Source organism: Serinus canaria, chromosome 3 (assembly GCF_022539315.1).
Source record: "Serinus canaria isolate serCan28SL12 chromosome 3, serCan2020, whole genome shotgun sequence".
NCBI classification, from domain to species: Eukaryota; Metazoa; Chordata; class Aves; order Passeriformes; family Fringillidae; genus Serinus; species Serinus canaria.
The window spans coordinates 69,694,558-69,714,273 of NC_066316.1; the positions used below are offsets into that span (position 1 = coordinate 69,694,558).

General features: G+C 38.9%; 1 protein-coding gene and 1 long non-coding RNA gene across 5 annotated transcripts in view; one reads left to right on the forward strand and one right to left on the reverse strand.

Moving 5' to 3' along the window:
* CRYBG1 (crystallin beta-gamma domain containing 1) overlaps positions 1 to 19,716 on the reverse strand; it is a 95,942-nt gene that overhangs the window by 51,830 nt on the left and 24,396 nt on the right. For all 3 annotated transcript variants that reach the window (XR_007777040.1, XM_030235573.2, XM_030235574.2), the window contains one exon: positions 12,785 to 12,914. Coding sequence is in view for 2 of the 3 variants with exons in the window: in XM_030235573.2 (XP_030091433.1) it covers positions 12,785 to 12,820 (36 nt within the window). In the remaining variant the exon portion in view is untranslated. Of the gene's footprint in view, positions 1 to 12,784; positions 12,915 to 19,716 lie in introns of those variants that run through there.
* Positions 1 to 19,716, forward strand: part of LOC127059339 (uncharacterized) — a 35,293-nt gene that overhangs the window by 6,281 nt on the left and 9,296 nt on the right. For both annotated transcript variants that reach the window (XR_007777041.1, XR_007777042.1), the window contains exons 2-6: positions 1,484 to 4,723; positions 4,851 to 4,923; positions 10,107 to 12,435; positions 15,496 to 15,599; positions 17,804 to 18,039. This is a non-coding gene — a long non-coding RNA (uncharacterized LOC127059339). The remainder of the gene's footprint in view (positions 1 to 1,483; positions 4,724 to 4,850; positions 4,924 to 10,106; positions 12,436 to 15,495; positions 15,600 to 17,803; positions 18,040 to 19,716) is intronic.

A 19,716-nucleotide genomic window follows, 5' to 3' on the forward strand; every position in this document is an offset into this window, starting at 1 on the left:
TGCCCAACATAGCAGCTATTTTGGAAAATTTGGATTTAATAGCCTGTGAGCTTCAAAAAGCCCTTTTATGAGATGTATAAAGTGTTTACACTCCTTGATAACTTCTCTGATGTACAGATTTTCCATCATTTACAAATGAAGAGTTTTAGGCACAAGGAACTACTATTACTAAAATAGCCTATCCTGACTTCATAAAAGTCAGCTGGATACCTCATTTGACATCTGAATTACAGTACTATAACTTAGCATTTATTCCAAATAACAGTGTACACCTAAGGCTTCCGGAATTCATTAAAATTATTTCTTATAATAATTATTACAGAGAAGTGCCTCAATATTGGTTAGAATAAACTTTATGAAACCAGTATGAAGAAAATGGGAATGACTCCAAACCCACTGGTTCCTTATAGAGTTGTGGGCAAAAATGTAAATTAAGTGGAATAGTCCTTCCAACTCTTTGCTTAGAATCTCACAATTACTTCCATATCACAATATTCTCCATTAAGCAAGAGAAACTTCTAAGAGGAAATGTTCTCATGAAATGCATTTTTATTCTTAGGTGTGTTTATTTTAGGCTCCAAACAGAACTAATTAATGCAGAAAACATTAAAATAAACATTGCATCTGTCTAGAAAACAGATACATTATTACTTATGAAGAAAAAAGGGACATACATGTTTTCCTGCTATTACAGATTAATTACTACAGTCATGCTGCATTATGCTACTGTGCACTTCAACTGGTAAATATTAGCTACTAAAGAGATACAACTACAACAGCATTTAAATTGCACTATTATTGGTGGATAATTGAATGAAATTTCTAATTCCTGCTTAGTATTAAAAAACCCACATCATATCTTACCTCTAAAAATATATTTTGTGGATGAACAATAATGCAAGAGGGAATTAGATGAATCTAGTTGAAACTGTACAGTCCAGAAACACCCAGATTTCCAGGAAATGTCAAGAAATACAGAGTTATTGATTCTGCAATGGAATTTCTGAAGTTGTTAGTTTGGATATAGGCCAATCCAACATAGTCCACGATTGGCTTTGGTATCTGTGGCTTAGAACAACAGATTTGACAAAGGTACTTTTTAAGCTAACCCTTAAAAGCATCATGACTAACCATAGTTTTAGCTACAACAGTTCTAGTGTTGGGCTCAAACTATTTTAGATATTTTCTAAATAAATTACAGCAAAACCACTCCATTAGCAGCTCCTGGAGTCCCCTTTGCATAAACTCATTCCATTATTTGCTGGTGCTTTGGAATGCAGGAGGGAGGTGGCTGTCAACCATTAAAACCTGGTAGACAACAAGTGTTTCCTGTATGCAGAAGGCAGGCATGAGTCTTGTCCCCTGTTCCTAATCTACCACTTCCCTCCCACGCCTTCTTGGCACCTGTTGGGAAAGGCTGGGAATAAAAATCTCTCCTATTCTGTAGGGTTTTTCTCAAGCTACCTACCCTTTTCCTCTGCAGGTGACACCATCGTTTTTCTCTTCTGCAGCCCAGGCTTTCCCAGCTGGCCACACGGTGAACCTGACAAAGCTTTTCAGTTTCCCAGCTCTGCACAAGGCTCTGAACAGCAGCCAGCAACAAGCACGGGGAGCTTCTCTTTTGCTTGGCAGACACTTGGGAAATAACCCTCACAAACTGTCTACGCATCTCCCATGTTTGGGAAGTGGGAGTCTTTTTCAGGTTCAAGAGTCAGAAATTTATCTAATCAAAACTGTCTGACACACCAGACAAAAAAAGATACCCTTCGTGAATCCAGAAGAAAAACCATCAAAACTCCCCCCAGATAAGAGGGAGGGGAAATATCCAGAATTGCCTCTGATGAGCCTTTTAAAATCATAAATTTCTCCAGAGGAAACATAAGAAAACTAAACAGATCTTCATGTTCTTTTTATCTGAACTCTGGTTGCTAAACATTTATGGCATACTTTGTCAGATTTTTCACATACTTTGTCAGATTTTTCAGACTTTTCAAAAGCTAAACTTTTTAATCTCAGTTTTCCTCTGAGACAATTATTCTTTTTTTTAGAGAGACAAAGAGACAAATCTCTCTTTCTTTTTTTTTTTTTTCCAGCAAATATGCCCTAGAAAGAAAAATGGTAAAAGGAAAAGAACAAAAAAAGGGGGAGGAGAATTGTGAAGACAGGAGAGGAAGAGAAGATAAATTTTCATTTACATTTCATAAGATATGATTCAGAGGAAATTAAGATGTCCAATTTCCATCATAAAAAACAAAGTCTGTAGTAGAAAACGTTACATTTTATTTAAATCTTTAGACATTATTTGTAACCACAACAAACTGAAAACTTATCTGGTGAAATGTTACCCCCCCCTGTGATTTTGAAAATTATATGAACAATACTAGTTTGTAGGAATGGTAGATTTCTTTTAAAATCTTTAAATCTTATTGAAACAGTAGTTTAGGCAGTTTGGTTTTTTAAGTGGGTCACGCTTTGCTTTTGCAGATCTTGAGCCATGGCAGGTCAAGTGCTTGTTTTAAAGAGGTAAGTGAAGAAGCATTCCAGCTTATTCACTCTAATTCAGTTCTTGAGCCAATAAAACCAGAAAGATGAAGTTTTTCATGACTACCCTCTTCAAACCCCTTATTATACTGCAGCTGGCACTACAGAGCAATAAATTACACACATATATATATGCATACACGCATTCCTAATTGTCACACACCTTATTTAGCTTAAAAAGTGGCAAAAGCCTGGTCAGGAGGAATGGACTATTAGCAAAAGCTGTGTGTCGCAACCTCCTCAGATCTGAGGGTGCTCAGATGTTCTGAGAGCCACCTGGTCACGTAGCATGGCAAAATGGAAAGAGGGCCACACCCAAGGAGAGAGCAGAGCTAGCTGCCAAGGTCCTGAAAACCATTCCAACACATTGCACAAGTGTGGAAATGGTACAAGAAAAGCACAATGCAGGACAAGTCCTCAGCTCTCCAGACTGCAGATCACTGCACAGCTGCCCCCAGCATGGAAGCCAGAAACAAATCCCTGGTGATTCAAAGTGCAGCTTCACAGGACTGTACTCACCAAGGGAAACAGAAGGGAGGAGTATACCCTTGGGAAGAAAGCAGTAAAGTGTCAGCTGTCATCCTAAGGAAAAGTTACATACTAGCATAAGTAACACCTGTGAAATGTTGAAATGCTACGTAGCTGCGTGTCTGGCACGATGATACACAGAGGTGGGGCAGATAAAGGATGGTCACCGATAATACCAGACGGCTTGGTGCACACTCCCATGTCACCATTACCACAGTCATTTTGTACTGTCAATGCTTGATCATTGATGACAGACCTCCTAAATAATTTGCAATGCATGAAGGGTTCATTGCCTTCCCTGGGCAATGCCACACTGAGTATGTGGCTGTCCACATTATCTCACTCGTGCAAAGCGCAGACGTGTGCTGGTTTGAGAGACCTTTTATTTTGTCCCTGCTTGGGAGACTGTAGTTTATTCATTAGCCCAGCCCTGAAGACCTCAGCACTATCACATTCCAGGACGACTTCTCACATGACTTTAGGCCATCATTATTCCTCTCTAAATGAAACACATTTTTATCCACTGCTTCCACTAAATTTGTTCACAGTATTACATGAAGCATGCAATAACTTAGATGAAATTCAATTCCAAACAGAGCTGAATATGAATACTATTCAGGATTCAGATCCAATGTAGAGTTGAACATAACCCTTTTATACTTCATCTGCATCAAGATGAATGTATCGAATTGCTCAGAAGAATTGTCCAAGTGACAGCTGTCTTAAGTTGCCAGCCAAGAATAAATAAAAACAAATTGTCTGATACAAGTTCAAGTTTGAGTGTTTTTAACTGTATATATAAAACCCCAACAATCTCCTTAATAAACTTTGTGAGTACTTGAAAGATGTCTACCAGAATAAGAATCTACTGGAATCCCCACCTTTAAATATATTTTAAAGGGGTGAAGGGAGCCTTCTTGACTCAGTATATCCACTGCCATCTCGAATGCCAAAGTATTAGAGTACAACATAGATTCCTCCTGCACCAATATTCCAGGACCTATATTCCGTCTATGAAAATGATACATAACTCCATGCCATCTTCCCTCCTGTGTTGTCCCCTTCTCTAAGGCCCATGTTCATTGTCAGCTGTAGTTCTGTACACCTACAATCAACCACAGCTTAGATGCTCTCCTATTAATCTCACCAAAAAGCATCAGGAATATAAAAGATGTTTTCAAGGTCTCTCTGAGACAGCCATAATAATGGGACATAACCTAACCTAGATGTTATTTTTAGGAAATAAGAGAGTTGGTGTCTTAACCATGTTGGAAACAGCAAAATGAAAACCTTTGTAAGTTAATACTGAAGTGAATTTGTGGTTCAAATGGGGATAAGAGGAATAATGAGCTGGGAATATGGAAAAAAAGTTAACCGACAAGGAAATTGCCATGATGCCATCAGTCTAGTCAGCAGCACAGGATTTTATTAAGCAGAGAAGTAATTTTGTTGAGCAATACTCAGAGTGCTTTTGTCATGGATAGCTGAGAACCTTTCTTGTGCTGTAATCAGCCATAGATTTCCAGACTTTTTGAAAGACAAATGGATGAGCATGTCTTCAGCAGGCTAAAGCCAAATCCCAAAAATCAGTGGACCTGATGCCCAAGCTTTTTAACATCTTGACTTCTCAGAATTTTGGTTCTCTGCCTACACAGTGAGTATGACACTGCATGTATAACTAGTTGCTTGATTCTTCTGTCTTCACTATTAGGAAACAAACAAGGCTGAGTTGAAGACACCTGTCATCTTCTTCTGTTAAAGAATCATCTCTTTTTATCCAGAGCAGCTCTGCTGCAGTGTTATGAATGCTTGCTGTGTCCTGGGAAACCTGGGCAGAAAGATGCTTAACCAAAGGTTTGTATCATTATGGATACTCTAAACTAAGGAATCCTTACTTCTGTTGTGTGTCTCAGATCAATCATGTTAGAAAGGCAATTCTACTATGAATCACTTAATCTTTTAGGGATGCAAATATCAGAATTGTAGTTCTTTAAGCAGAGACATAAAATAAACTTGACTTACAGCAGAATCCTAGAAAAGCACAAACCTTTTATCATGTTACTGAAAGCATTTAAAAGACAGAAACTACTGATTCAATCTTCTGAGCACTCCTACTTCAATTTTTGGCTTAGCTTTCTTTACTATATGATGGGAATTTAATCTATTAATAATTAATTGTTCTTGATTTATGGTTTTAGCTTGCTTTTGTGCCGTCTTTTTGATCTCTCCTCTCTTGCCTTCCTCTTGTCCCCTCTTCCCTCCTCCTATCGAGTCCTTAACAAAGAGCAGACACAGGTAAAGCAATGGATGTGCAATTATCACAGCCCAAAAGCAAATGGGCTTAATGTACACAAATTCCTATCACATTTCTCTTTATTATTTTTCTCTAAAACCAGACATGGTATCTAGGTTCTATCAGTGCAATAAGCCTCACCAATGCTGACTTACAACTGCAGCTGGCTGCCCAAGTGTCCTGATTCAGCATTCCTACAAGTACAACAGCACCTGTGCAGTATTAAAAGTACTTCTACAGCTACTTCTATGTTTTTAAGTATTAATGTTGAGAAAGGTCTGTGTAAAGGACAGTACCATGTGTTATTAAAACTGAAAGAAATAACAAAAGTGAAGTTCAGTCCTCCACTCTTACTTAGTGCTGTTCTTTAGGAAGAGCTCACCTGCATGGGGCTTCTTGCTGGCAGGTGGTATTAAAAAGATTAGCTGGACATGCTAGGGTTAATTTTGCTTTGTTTCCATGATCCTGAGCACCCCTTTCAGTTAAATATACTTATGGTAGTCAACACTGCCATTATGTCTCTGTAGACCATGCTCCTAAATATTCTCTCTATAGAAAAAAACTTTGGTAGAAGTTATATTCAAATTATTCACCCTGTGCTTTGTGGGTGGCATCTGCCATGCCATTTCAGTTTACTGGTTTATGACACTATTCACAAACACTGTGGACAAGTAAATTAATATACAGTGGCTTCTTGGAACACAAGTGTTTGTGGGAGAAATCACTGTGATTTAAATTGTCAGCATTTAAATTCTGTCCAATTTCTGCATTTCCTGGCTTCCATAATGATTTCAGTACTCTCTGAATTATGGTTTTTTCCTTAATGTTTATGCTGATGTTGTGTTTTTAATTATGAATTGCATACTTATCTACTAAAATCTGAAAACATATTTCTGTATTAATTATCTCAGAGCATGACTCCGAGCTAAACATCTTAAAAAACTCTAAAAGCTTAAAGGATGCAGAAAATTAAATATTTGATAAGTGTATAAATACTTTGTCAACCCTATAAGAAATACTGGCATGGCCAGGGGAAAATGAAGCATCCTTTTTCCCTTCCCCTCCACCCTACTCAATTTCTCCACCCTACTCAATTGGTTTGGTTTGAGAATTTGATTACTTCCCCCCCCCCCCCCATTTAAAAGTATTAAATGAATTTAATAAGTAAAGACTTCAGTGTTCTTTTCCTATTAACATCACTTTCCACTTTCTTGTCCAAATCACATCATGGTTGCAGCCCAAGAATAGGAACAAGTTGTGTGACAATAAGGTTTTACTGTGCTGGTCAGCACTTCAGCATCCTATTAAAAGCCATACAGACAATGAATAATGCAGCTGTTCTGGGTGTTGTCAAAGAACTCTCATGTAACCCATGCTTCACCACATCTGTTCTTTTTCCATCCTCTCTATATACTGTTTTCTTCAACTGATACAAATACATCAGGACAGCAATCCCAAAGCCATAGCTTATGCATAATATCTCCCAAAAATCCTTCCGTTCATATCTACATTTAAATATATACCCATACATACATATTTGTATATGTTTATAAATAAAAATATAAATAAAATTACTACACATATTTTAACCTATAAAATATTTATAACTGTATTTTTGGTTTATTTAAATGAAAGAAATGTATTTATTCAGATTTCCCATAAATTAGCGAACCAGAGGCACATCACATGTAGGTAACTCTCACAAGCAGACCTGTCTACATCAAGAACTTAAAAGTTATACTTTAAATTTAAAACATGGGAAGCTACTCTCTTCTCTGCAGGGAGGATAATGGGGAGCAACAGGATTAAAAAGTAGCCCTAGCAGAGTGAGCACAAATATAAGTAACTGAAAAGGGAGTAAGTAAATGTCAGCTTTGTGTAGGGATTATCAAGGGATTTTGAATCTATGTGTCTATTAGCAAGGGAGAATTCCTAGTAGAAAAAAAAATAAAAAGGAAGAAATAAAAAAGGAAAGGAAAATTATTCAACTGGTTAAACCTGGGAGAGAGAAGGATAGTGTGACCATTATTTCAGAGAAACAAGTTACACTCGGGGAAGGATGGTGGCCGGAACCACCACTTGGTAGCAAATGATCTGTCTGCACTGAACACGCACTCTCAGAGAGGTGCACAACCACCCTGAGTAGCCCTTGCCATATCTCCCACACAAGTAATAATAGTAATTTTACCAGTAATTTTTATAACACAACAGTTACACCAAAGAAGAGGGAAAAAAAAAAAATTGAGCATAAGTGTAGTTAAACACATAAAAACTTTGGCAAGAATCCAGACATGCAGCAGAGCACTGAGCAGGCTTTTTTCCCTGTCTTCTTCCAGGTTATACAATAAAAATTTGTCCTGCTGCAACATTTAATTATCTGAAAAGATACAACCTATTCCAAACAGCTGAGGGAGGAACAACCTAGATTGTAAAAGAAAACAAAACAAAACCAAGGAGAAACCCAGCCTCCTGATACACCTAGGCCTCTCTTAGGCGACTGCCTTCCTCTAACTCCCCTTCACCTCAAAAGAAGAAGATACTACAGTGTCATATAATTTCCCCTCCTTTTCTCCCTTCAGTCTTTGCACAAGGCAGGTTTGTGTTCCCTTGAAATTGTGGGGTTTTTTTCTCCTTTGAGAAAACCAGCACCAGCAAATATTGTCAGCCCCTGCATGACTCGTAGGACCCTGGCTCCCAGGTTTTGTTTAGCTTTCTGATTCCAAGCTGGAGAAGGAGGCCTTCTCTTCTTTCAGTCTCAAATTCTGGGAGGAGATTGGTTAACCACTGAAAGGCCTTATCTATTAAAAATTTGGGTGAACCTTAAGGCAACGACTTGTTCTCCTGTGGACAGGTTCCTCTCACCTATCCATGAACTGATAATTTTGTTGTCTGTTACTTTAGTAAGTGACTCACCTGCTTTTTCACTTACTTGGTATGGAAGTTTATCAACTGACAGTATGAAATGCTTTGTTCCTACCATTTAAACATAACTCTGGGAGGTAATTTAGTAACCCCATGGATCCCAAACAGACTTTAGATTGTATTATTTCTTGAGAAAGTGTAAAAAAAAAAGAAGTATGATGAGCTAGGCTGAACATCTTGCTAACATTTCTCTAAGCAAGGCAGACAGAAATTAAAGAAGCAGATGAGGAGTCCTAACATGAAAATATCTTAGACCTTGATGAACTATCATCTTGAAAGATGAGTTAAAAGAGCAGGAGGAATTAGGGATCTGCATATCTGCTGTCTCAGGAATATGGCAAAGGCAGAGATAGAATAAACTCATTTAATCCAGTAATTTGACACAGAATCAAAATGGGCTTCCATAGCCACACCTGGGTGTTAGAAGTACTCCACCCAGTTTCCTTCAATGAATATTCATGTCATAGAACTGAATCTTTGTGTGAAAGGCAGTGGCTGTGTTCAGGTAGCAGGTAGGTGTGAGAACTCTTATCTAGATGAAGAAGCCTGAGAAACCTTTGGACAGGTACCTGGTTATAAATCTGAAAATATGACTAATCAACACCTGAATATAAGAGCAGAGACAGCATTATAGCACACAGATGTGACTTAGAAAAAAAGATGTTGAAACCTAAGTATGTCACATGGAATTTTAAAGTCTAGATTTTTGTGTTCATTATTCCTAATGCAGAGGAAATATATAAATAATGAAGCAATACAAACTCTATTTCTATTCACTCATTTTACTATCAGCAGAAGCCAATCTAAATTTGAAAATGTTCTCCAGGGAAATAAATGCCTTTCAGTGTAACTGTAAAGAAACCTATCAGCTTAACACGTGTTTGTCTTTAAATACATAATTTAAGGTCATTTGAGTTTGCCATAGCACAGGTAGGACCTTCACCCTTGGTATCAGTATTTTGTCACTGCTGAAGCTGCATGACTGCAAAACACACATTTCATCCATGATTTGGTTCTCAAACTGAATTATTATTTATCCAAAGAAAATGAAATGAGTCAAACATTCAGGAAGTTGTTTCTTCATTCATAGTGAGAACACTGGCCACATTCTTTTTATATCTAAAAGATATAAAAAACAGACAACAAAAGCATGGCCACAGCTATCTACTTCATGCAGTATAGGCTATATGACAGTTTAAACAATCCTCAATGTGAATCCACACAGACATTGTAGATATAAACAGGAACCTAAGAAAGCCATTCTCCCTTCACTTGCAAACAAACTCAAGGATACCAAATGCTCCCATTTAGCTTCAATTAGTAAAGCTGGAAAATGTAACCAGTGATGTAATGCATTATTTGGGAAAAGGAATAAACTGAGTTTTGGAATCTAGAAATACTATATTTTGTGGATCTGACATCTAGAAATTATTTCTGAGGGATTTTTAATATTTAATCATGTGTTATCAAATGTCTGTTTGCCAAAATACCAGAAGAGAAAAGCTAATCTTTGATTTCATGAAACAAATGTTTTGCACATTAAATAGCACAGGACTAGAAAGTCAAGAATCACACAGAATCACAGAATATTCTGAGTTAGAAGGGACTCAAGGATGATTGAGTCCAACTTTTAAGTGAATGGACCATAAGGGGATCAAGCCCAAAAATGAAACATATACTCAAATTTGTATTATTTTTAATTTCTCATAGATCCAGTTACCTCCAGTGACTTAATAAACATATGCAGTTTGTATTTTTATAGGAGCACTCTGAAATCTCTTTCATTGTTATATAATTATTTTTGGTTGTTCTGTTCTATCAGAAGCTTACAATAAGCAAAATTATAGATTCCAGAAGGCCTTGAAAGGGAAAGAAAATGGAAATCTGTACAGAACCAGAAGCACATCTGAATCAACACCAGAAGTATTTGATGAGAAAGAAATAATGTTACAGAAGGATGCCTCTCTTTTCCTAAGAAAATGATGTAGTGAAAAGAAGTATTTTTGCCTTATGATTTGGGCAACACAACATTTACTCATTGAGTAATACTATCAAGCAAGTAATCTTAAGCATTTTTAATGTCCTTCTGTTTTACTATCACTGTGGAAGTCAAACAAAAAGAAAGAGAAACAAAGTTGCTACATCAAGAACAGTTACTGTGAAGTACAGGAAGAGGCGAGAAGAAGATTCGTTAAACCATCCTGGAAGATTGTTTAACAAGATGAAGAAGATGAAAAGGGAAAACCAGGGTATACTAAGATAGAAGTTTATTATAGACTAGCTTTTTGGGTGGAGAGAAGTCGTGTTTTTTGATCACACAAGGAAAGCATCCAAAAGGACAGAACTTGATGGCTTTAATTACTTCTTGAAATTAATTTTTTTTCTGTTGAAAAATAAATACAAGAAGGAGACAGTCCAACAAGTTCTTGGAATACGCTGGGGACAGCTTTTTCTTTAGAAGGTAAAGAAAACCATTAAGGGAGTGGCTATTTTAGATCTTCTGCTGACTAGTAGGGCACGAACTGGCTGAGAGTGAAAGGCAATCCAGGTGAAAGTGAACACCATGATTTAATAGTCACTACCATAAAAAAGGAAAGAAGCAAAATCAAATTACTTTTTTTTTCCCCAGAAAACAAACACGAAATTTTATGAGCTCCAAAGACTGATAAGCAAGATTTTGTAGGAAGACTGTTTAATTAACAAAAGAATGTAGGAGAGCTTGTCTTAGTCATTGCTGGAGTCAGTTCTTAATTACTCAAGGTAAAGGGAATAATATGAATTAAGTAAAAACAGAGGATAAAACAAATTAGTCTGGGTACATTATTCTGCAAGACTCTACTCAGTGCATTTACCTTTGAAAGGCTTATGAACAGATTTCCATAGAAAGCACAGCAACAGAGAGCCTGATGCAAACTGCTTATGTTTTCTAATCCACTGTTTTCTACCACTGTCCTACAAGAAATGCTGAGGGAAGGCAGGGCTTCCTTAAATCCCAATCCCCATAAACCATCTGTCATCAGCAGGTGACTGTGTTATTACACACATTAGGAGATTATCCCAATACAAAAGAAACTGCTGAATTCACACACACACACACACATCCCCCAGGCAATTTCCTTGATTTTTATAATTTATCTAACAATCAGACTTTTGCATTATACATCAAAGTATAAAATTATGTGGCCTAGTCTCACTCACTTTCAGAAGCTTCATTTAAAAGGTTTTAAATGTTCTTAGTAAAAATGGATTGGTTCCAGGTTAGAGAAATGACACCCTAACAGTTTAATTTAGCTGTAAGTATGAACAAATTTTTCCAGAAGAAGAACTAAATGCCAACTCAGAGCTTTCTAAGCAACAGCTGAAGCCTCCTATTCCTCTTATTTCCACTGAAAAATATAAAACATCTACTTGCTTTTCTAGAAGTCCCTGGAAGAAGCTAATATACACGACAGCAATAGGGTGAACAGCAATTTTTTTGGTTGGAAAGCCAATTTCACAGCTAGCTCTTCTACAATGGAATGTCATCCCAGCACAGTAAATGTGCCATTTTGCTGTTTCGTGAACAACTGAGATCTTTTTGTAGGATGTTCCAACAGTACCAATAGAACTAAGATCCTGAATGAGACCAGAAGGGATATTTGGGGTTTGTGTTATTTGTGTATTCAGCTAAAGACCAATGAGTCTTTTCGAAATGCCTAAGTTAGTAGATGAGACTTGCTGGCTTGAGAAGACTGAAAAATAAATGTGTTTGTTTTAAAGACAGAATATTTTAAGCCTTCATCAAATGTATTCAGATGAATATTAGTTCCACAACCAAGAAGAAAGAAACTTTTGCAATTACTGGCCTGCTGAGTGCTTTTCTTAATGTGGAAAAATAGTATTTCTCTCTCCATGGAAATATTACAATAAAGACAAGAATGGCATTGCACAACTTTGTCTGCAATCTGAAATTAAGTTCTCACATTAGAACAGGAGTAATTAGCATTTTCCCTAGCTTGCTTCCATGCAGTAATACTGCTGCCAAGCAAATGAGTAACACTACATGAGCTAAATGAACACTAGAAACAAACGTGTAGCCATTCCTCCTTCTCTGTGAAAAAACTTACCGAGTGTCCTGGTTCAGGGCAAATTTGGGAGAAAAACAGTACGAGGTAAGTGGGGAACTGTAGAAATGTAGGCGTTGGTCCTTTATTATTTTGGCTTATATATTTTTTATGAACAAAAGGAAAAAGCCATATGGTTTGTGGGAGCATGTGGAAGATCTCCTCGAGCCATTTTCTTTTTTGTCTCTTCACGCCAGCTAAAGTCATTATGTACCTTCCTTATTTCCGTACATGTTATTAATTTGAAAATTTTCCAGTACTTCAAACACAGGTGTTTTAAAGGAAGATTACAATTACACCTTGTGTTAAATTCTGTTTTCAGAGTAGACATCTTCATGATATATGTAAGTGTATTTATCTATGTTTCTATAAACACACATACTTAGTTTTCTCCTACCTTTCTAAGTGCTGCTGGTAGTGAGGCAGTAGACATTGATATCGCTGGGAGAGCGTAGGAGTGGGGGCAGATTACTGAGGGTGTTTGGTTCTCCTGAACAGTGCAGCGTCTGCCCGACACATCATAGTACCTGCAAGGAGAGGAAACATGGCTCAGTTAATGCATCCTAGCAAAAAAAATCCCTGAGTCAATGTTTGCTTTATTTCTGATAAAACACTAAGATGTTTTCTCCCGTTGTGTGGTTCCAGGCTTCTGGTACTTGCAAAGTTCACTGCTTTATTTTAGCTAAACTTCTTGCTCCTCTTCTTAGACATTAATTCATCCCACCTGCTTTAGCTCTCTGAAACTAACTTGTCAGCTTTTTCCTGATAATGAAATAACCAAAATCCAAATACAGCACTCAGCAGGATAACCACATCAGAGCCACAAGGCAGAAAAATTAGTCGTCTTATCTCCTGTCACTCCACCTCTTCAGAGACAGCAGATTACAACATTTGGAGTTTATAGTTCCACATTACATCACATGTCCCGTTCACTTTCCTTCTGGAAGCTGTCTCAGAAAAGGATCAGTTGAATTCTCAGAACAAGTCGCTTATTGGGAAGAGGTTGTCCCAAAAGAAGTGTATTTAATTTTTAAAGCAGTACATTTATTTTAAGCAAGCCGTCTTTACAACAGGTCTTAAAACTTAAGAAACCTAATTTTGCTTATGTTTATTCCACAGTGTAAAATTTCAAATTCTGAATCAAAAAAAAAGTTCACTCAGTCTCCTTTCAAGAGAGAAACAAAATAGTAAAAACTGACCAAATTATAAAATCTCTTCCATTTTACTGTCTGAAAAGTTGAAGTACCAAGAATCCAGAATTCTCTGAAGATAGTTTTATTATAAGGTTGATAAATATAACAGTTTATATATTTTTGTCCTTTGGATGAACTGAAAATTGATTAAAGTGCAGCTGTTTTAAAACTGTATGTATTTTGATATTTTTATTTCAAAATTGGACTGAATTTTTCATAGGCTATCATAGGACAATTTAGGTTGGAAGGGACCCCAGGATGTCTCTGGTCCTGTGTCCTGCCTGAAGTGGGGTTAGCTATGGGAACATACCAGGTTGCTCAGGACTTTACCCAACCAACTCTTGAAAATATGCAAGGGCAGAGACATCACAACCTCTCTGGACAACAGTGAAAATGTTTTCTCTTGCATCTAATCTGCATCTCTCTTTTATCAACTTTTCGCTGTTGTCTTGTCTTCCCACTGTGCACCACTGTGAAAAGTCTCCATCACCACCCAAAGCTGCCTCCTCTCCAAAACTGAACAAGCCCCAATTCTCCGCCCTCTCTTCACAGGGCAAGTGGAGCCTCACAAGCAACCACCTCACTGTCAGCCATCCAATGAACTTACCCCAGTTTGAAACACTGAGAGATCTCTAGGCAGAAAAAATACCCTCATCAAATATTTTGCTTTCACAGAAAAAAAAAAAGTCTTAAAATGTTCTTGTTTTGTTTTGTTCTTAAAATATGCATATTTTCCATTTTGGTTGGAACAAAACTACCTTTTTCCCACAGGCTTCTTTTCCAGACTCATCATATTGTCCCAAATCCAGCTCTGTTTGCACAGCTTTATTAGCAAATTCAGTTTTATAACTGACTTTCATATAGAGTTTTCAAAGAGTGAATAAGTGAGCAGAAAAGCCTCAGGCATATTTATAAAACTGTTCGGTTTATTGCATAATTGTGGTGAAAATGTTTTGACATTTTAACACATATCCCAATAAACATGTGCAATTATTTTGTTTATTTACCTATTTCTAAGGAAGAAACTGCATCACTCTTAATAGCTGGTTACCTTCCCCAGGACATAGCTGACTTTGAGCTGTCCGTCTTGATTTTCATGTTCTGCCTCCCCCGATAGACCTTGCTTTTGGGGTGGTTCCACACACATTGCATGTGAGAAAAGTCAAAAGTCACATTAAAAAGCTGCTCAGCTAGTGCTGAAAGATCCAGTGGCACCCTACCTACCCTGCCTATGGTCAATACTGCTGAAGGGACTAACAGTGGGCTGGGGACTGTCAACCCCATCACCCAGAGCAATGAACAAGTGACATGATATGGGCAGGAGACCAGGAAGGTGTTTGGCTGAAGTCTGCATAAGAAGGCAGGGTGAGGAGGAAGAAAATAATGGCACACCAAGGGAAGTGGATGGAAGAGCTGTCAGCTGTTGAGGTGACACTGACACTCTGCAAGAGGCCACCATTTGCCATGGTGCTGCTGGGCTGGTGACAAGCATCTGCACCCCAAGTGATATACAATGAACCTGTGTCAGAAAATAACACATCACTAATCCCAAATAACAAAGGAAGCCAGAGGAAGCTCTGGAAGCACACACTTCTTAGGTAGGAAGACAGGATATTTCACTAGGATATCCTTGATCCTGCTGCAGACAGGGGGCTGTGCTGGTCCCCAAGCAAGCCAGCAACATCCACCGGGAACGTTCCTGCTGGCTCCCTTCCACCAACGAAGGCTGGGCCTCCTTGGGGACATCCTCACACCTTGCCTCACATGCCCACTCCTGATGGCCATCAATCCCTGAGACACCACTAGACCTCAGGATGCTGGCAGGTCTGCAGGGTGGTAGCCAGAAAGCTGCTGCTTTCAGAATACAGTGAAGCAGCACTGATTCTTTCAGGCGCCTTTTTTTTTTTTTTTAAAGGACACAATTTCACACCAAAAAACCAGAGCTGACAGAAGCAGCCTGGGAGGTTTCAACCCAAAGATGTTGCATTGGAAAACAGCCAGCTCCAGATTTCCAAACAGGTGAGAAAAAGTGCTCTTTGAATTTCTTCACAGTTTGAAGTCTATCCTCCCAACAACAATCTGCTGATGAGCTGAGCTCACCAGAGCCTCTAAGTTTGACTTTATGGCACTGGGCAGTTTTCCAGGGAAATGCTGCAGAACGCTTCCCTCCTGAAGGCATGGGCACACACACAAGCTCCTGAGGGCAAGACAGGGTGTGAGGGCACAGGGCTGCACCTCTTCTGCCCCAGCTGCCCAGCCAAATTCCATCCTTCCAGCCCAGATGCAGAGCAGCTCACCCCAATGCACGGCAGAGAAACTCACTGTGGGGCAAGGGCAGGTGGGGGGACAGTCACCACAGAGAAACTGAGGCACTGTCAACCCACACCCTTGCTTTTCTCACCCAGGCATGTTTGTGTAACCATTCCCACTTGTTCAGAGCCCCGAGGCTCTGGGGGGAGAAGGTGCTTGCAACACACTGAGCATGTTATGAAACCCTCCCAGACATTTTGCTCAGCAGTAACTACAACAGCCCCGCGTTACCTCTGCTGTTTCCAGCACAAATCCAAACCATACCCCCATACCTGCTATCGCAAAGCAAATGAACTCTATGCCAGCCAAAACCAGCATACATATTTTCATACAGCTATTAGTTACAGTAATAACTAATTTTACAGTGAAGCAAAGGAAGAGCAAGAAGGAGGTCTTGGAAATTATCAAGCTTTTGGAGGGAGCATGAGGCATGAAAAGGAAAAGTTCTGTAAATACGTACATCTTCTCTTTACCTGATTTGCAGCAGAACTACTGACTGGGAAAGGAAACCACCAGATGGGAACTGACCTGGCAGCGCTCTCTTTATGCTGCAGACCACACAGTTGGGCCCCATCACTCTTACCTTAATTCCTCTTACCTTGTCCAAGCCTTAATCCTTAGTAGCAACACAATGTTATCTTATTAACTATCTTAACATATTGACTTAAAATATAACAATTAAAAATATTTTTGAAGGGAACTAGCTTGTAGGCAAAAATATGTAAAGACAATGTAGGGAGCAATGAGCAAACAACTCATTAACAAAACAAAGAGAGTGGGTTGCCATACATTTTAACACAACAGTGCTTACTAAACTAGCATCCTTATAAATTTTACAGACACGGCTTCCCTCCTAATCCATCATATTCAGCCCTGCAATCCATCTCCCATCTGCTGTTTTTCTGCAGTCTGTATCCAGTAGATTGTTCTTGCCTATTAATTCCCACTTTTCAATCAACACAGTATGAGATCATTTTTTAAGAGAGAGCATGCATGAGCAAGAGCAACTTGATTACAATGGAAAGATATTTTGTTTGTTTATTCAGATCCTCTAGCCAGTCTTCCCCCTCCCACACCATATCAGGACTAGAATTTTTCCCTGGGAGCAGCAAATATCAATTTAATCAGCAAAATGACTGACTAAAGATTTACTGCAAAACACAGAACAATATGAAGAGGAGTAAGGGGCATTTCTCTGGTTCATCCACCACCTCAGTGCTCGTAACTATGACAGATGCACCTATGCTGACAAATAATTTACCTCCCTGGTTCATTCCCTGGTTCTGATGCCCTTGTCAGCCGTACCACACATGCAGCACCATGTGCTTGGACTCTCTTCTGAAGGAGACTGACTGCTTCTCTCAGAGGAAAAGCCAAGGCTTTTCCAGCTCTGTGGGCAGACTGCCCTGAGGATGTCACAGCAAGGATAGGACTAGACCAATAGTGGCTTCTCCTGCCCTCCACCATCCCAACCAGCCTCTTGTCCTCAGACAGCCTCTGTGTGCCCCACACCATGCAGCATACTTTTGGCATAATGCTATGAAAACACCAGTCTTGCAGGCAGCAAAGCAACCTTCACATTACTTCAAACACTTTGAACTGAAGCCACAAAAATATAATTACAATCTTAGAGCCATGGGGGCATCAGACCCAGGTCAAATGTTAGGCGGCACAAACACAAACAGTTCGCTCCAGAGGCAAAAGAAGTGCGGATGCATCTATAAGGATCACTCCTTGGGGCAGATCCTTTAGCCATGTAGACTGTTTTAAACAAGGGGTTTTTAATTGTGCATTATTTGAGTTGCTGTCGTTACAGCCTTAATATATTTTGAGCATTTCAAACAGCCTGCTCTGGGCTGAAGTTTTCCATACAAAGCTACTGCTTATTATTCTTTCTGTCATCTTTTCCACAGAACCAGTATGTGGACTCCCTGAACAGTCTGCAGTAAGCTACTTACCACATCTATGTCACCTCTTCCCACTGCCTCAGCAATCCCATTTCTGTGTCCCTGGTTATAGAACAGAAGAGCCAACTTCAGCTCTGTTATACAAAGTGGTTGCTACAGTGGGACACCTCTTGCACACATCTACCTACTCACAGAGTTTCAAGGGGTGGAAATCTGGAGCAGACACACGTCTTTGAACGGACGTATGTACTGTATGTCCTTCTGTTGTGGGAGTGACAGGATATGTGTGTGTGTGATTTTTACATGGAAACTGAGCATTTCAAACTTCTCCCAGGCCTTGGGAGTGATGAATGGCTCAGAGCTCCTCCTTGGGCATGGCACTGAGAAGTGGTGGGGAGGCACACACCCTCTGGTGCCATCACCCTGCCATCTAATGGCCAGGCTTCAGATTCACAGGTGAATTGAGTTTTAGCTTTCTGCCTCCACTGTTCTAGATCCTAGAGATAGAAAAGTCTGTTTAAACTACCTTAGGTCACATCTTGTCAGCACAGAAGTATTCCTACTGGCTTACTTCAAGGTGTTTTCTCATATGTCTTAATAACAGGGTTAATACCTCACCTAAAAGTACCCTTTGTTATAGTTACTCCACTTTGCCTCACTAATTCAGCCTAAATCATTCCTTTCTTTGTTTGGCAAATTCACACCATTTAAATACTTGCAAGCTTCAGCTGTAGCTCTCACTCACAAGCATTATTTAGCATCATCTTCCCGTTCTCTAAAGGAATTCCCATGTTCTCCTCTCTGTTTCCTTCTGACAAGACCCCTCCAGCAAAGATGTGTCCAGAGCTGCATGCAATGTCCCTGCTCGACTCACACAGAAAACCACGAAGAGCAGGTCTGCTGCCTCGTTGCTTTGTTCCACGATACATTTGCTCACACAAAGACTGCACAGAGCTTTTCTGAGCCACTCTCATACCACAAACTTGTCGTACTTGTTGTCCACTTCCATTCCTACATGTATTTGTTTTTTCTTTCTACCGCCTTACCAGTACAATATATTAATTTCAGGTTATTAAATGTATTTGTTTGCATTTGGCAGTTTGTTGAAGCTCTGAGCAACTTCATCATGAGGTGAAATGGCTCCAAGCTTCTGGCTTTCCTGCACTTCAAACAGCATGCAGCTGGAAATGCTACAGTCATTAGGCCTTCAAAACATGTTTTTCTGAATGCTACCACAGACACAATGCTGCTGTGCCAAATCTTTAATACAGTGAATCCAAGCAGCTTCTAGTTTCTTATTCCAAGTGATCTTCTTCCGTTTTACAAAATCAAAAAGCCCCTCTGTCATAGAAATTACTGCAATTATTAACTATGTTTAAACTTTTTTAGCACCTCTATTAACTAGGAAAAAAACCCAGTAAAGAAACTTCAGAAAAATGGATTATAAAATCAATCTACAAAGTTTAATTATAAGGTTATCTGGTAGATAATCTGGAAATTTAATGAATGATGGAGTTAGCTGCCCAGAAACCCTGCCAATATTATAACTACTTAAAATATTCATGAATAGTAGCATAGAGTTTTACCTATACCAGGCTTGTGCCAGATGCCATTTACCCTTTCACTATTTTGCCTCCTGATGTTCTCAGCTGTGGAATTAACTGCAATAGATTTAATTTTCTATCTTGCTGTCTTAAGTATCTTTGTATCTTAAGTATCTTCACAGCAACTCACTTTTTATTTCTACAATCCAGGTTGTTATCATTCTGTATTGACGTTCCTATGAGGAGATACATCATAAACTTCAGTTAATACCTACCACAAACAATCACTCCCCTCTAGCTGTATTTCTAGCCCTCATTTGCATAGAAAAAAATCACAATTTAACAACAAACAAAAATTTTGTTTGGTACAAAATA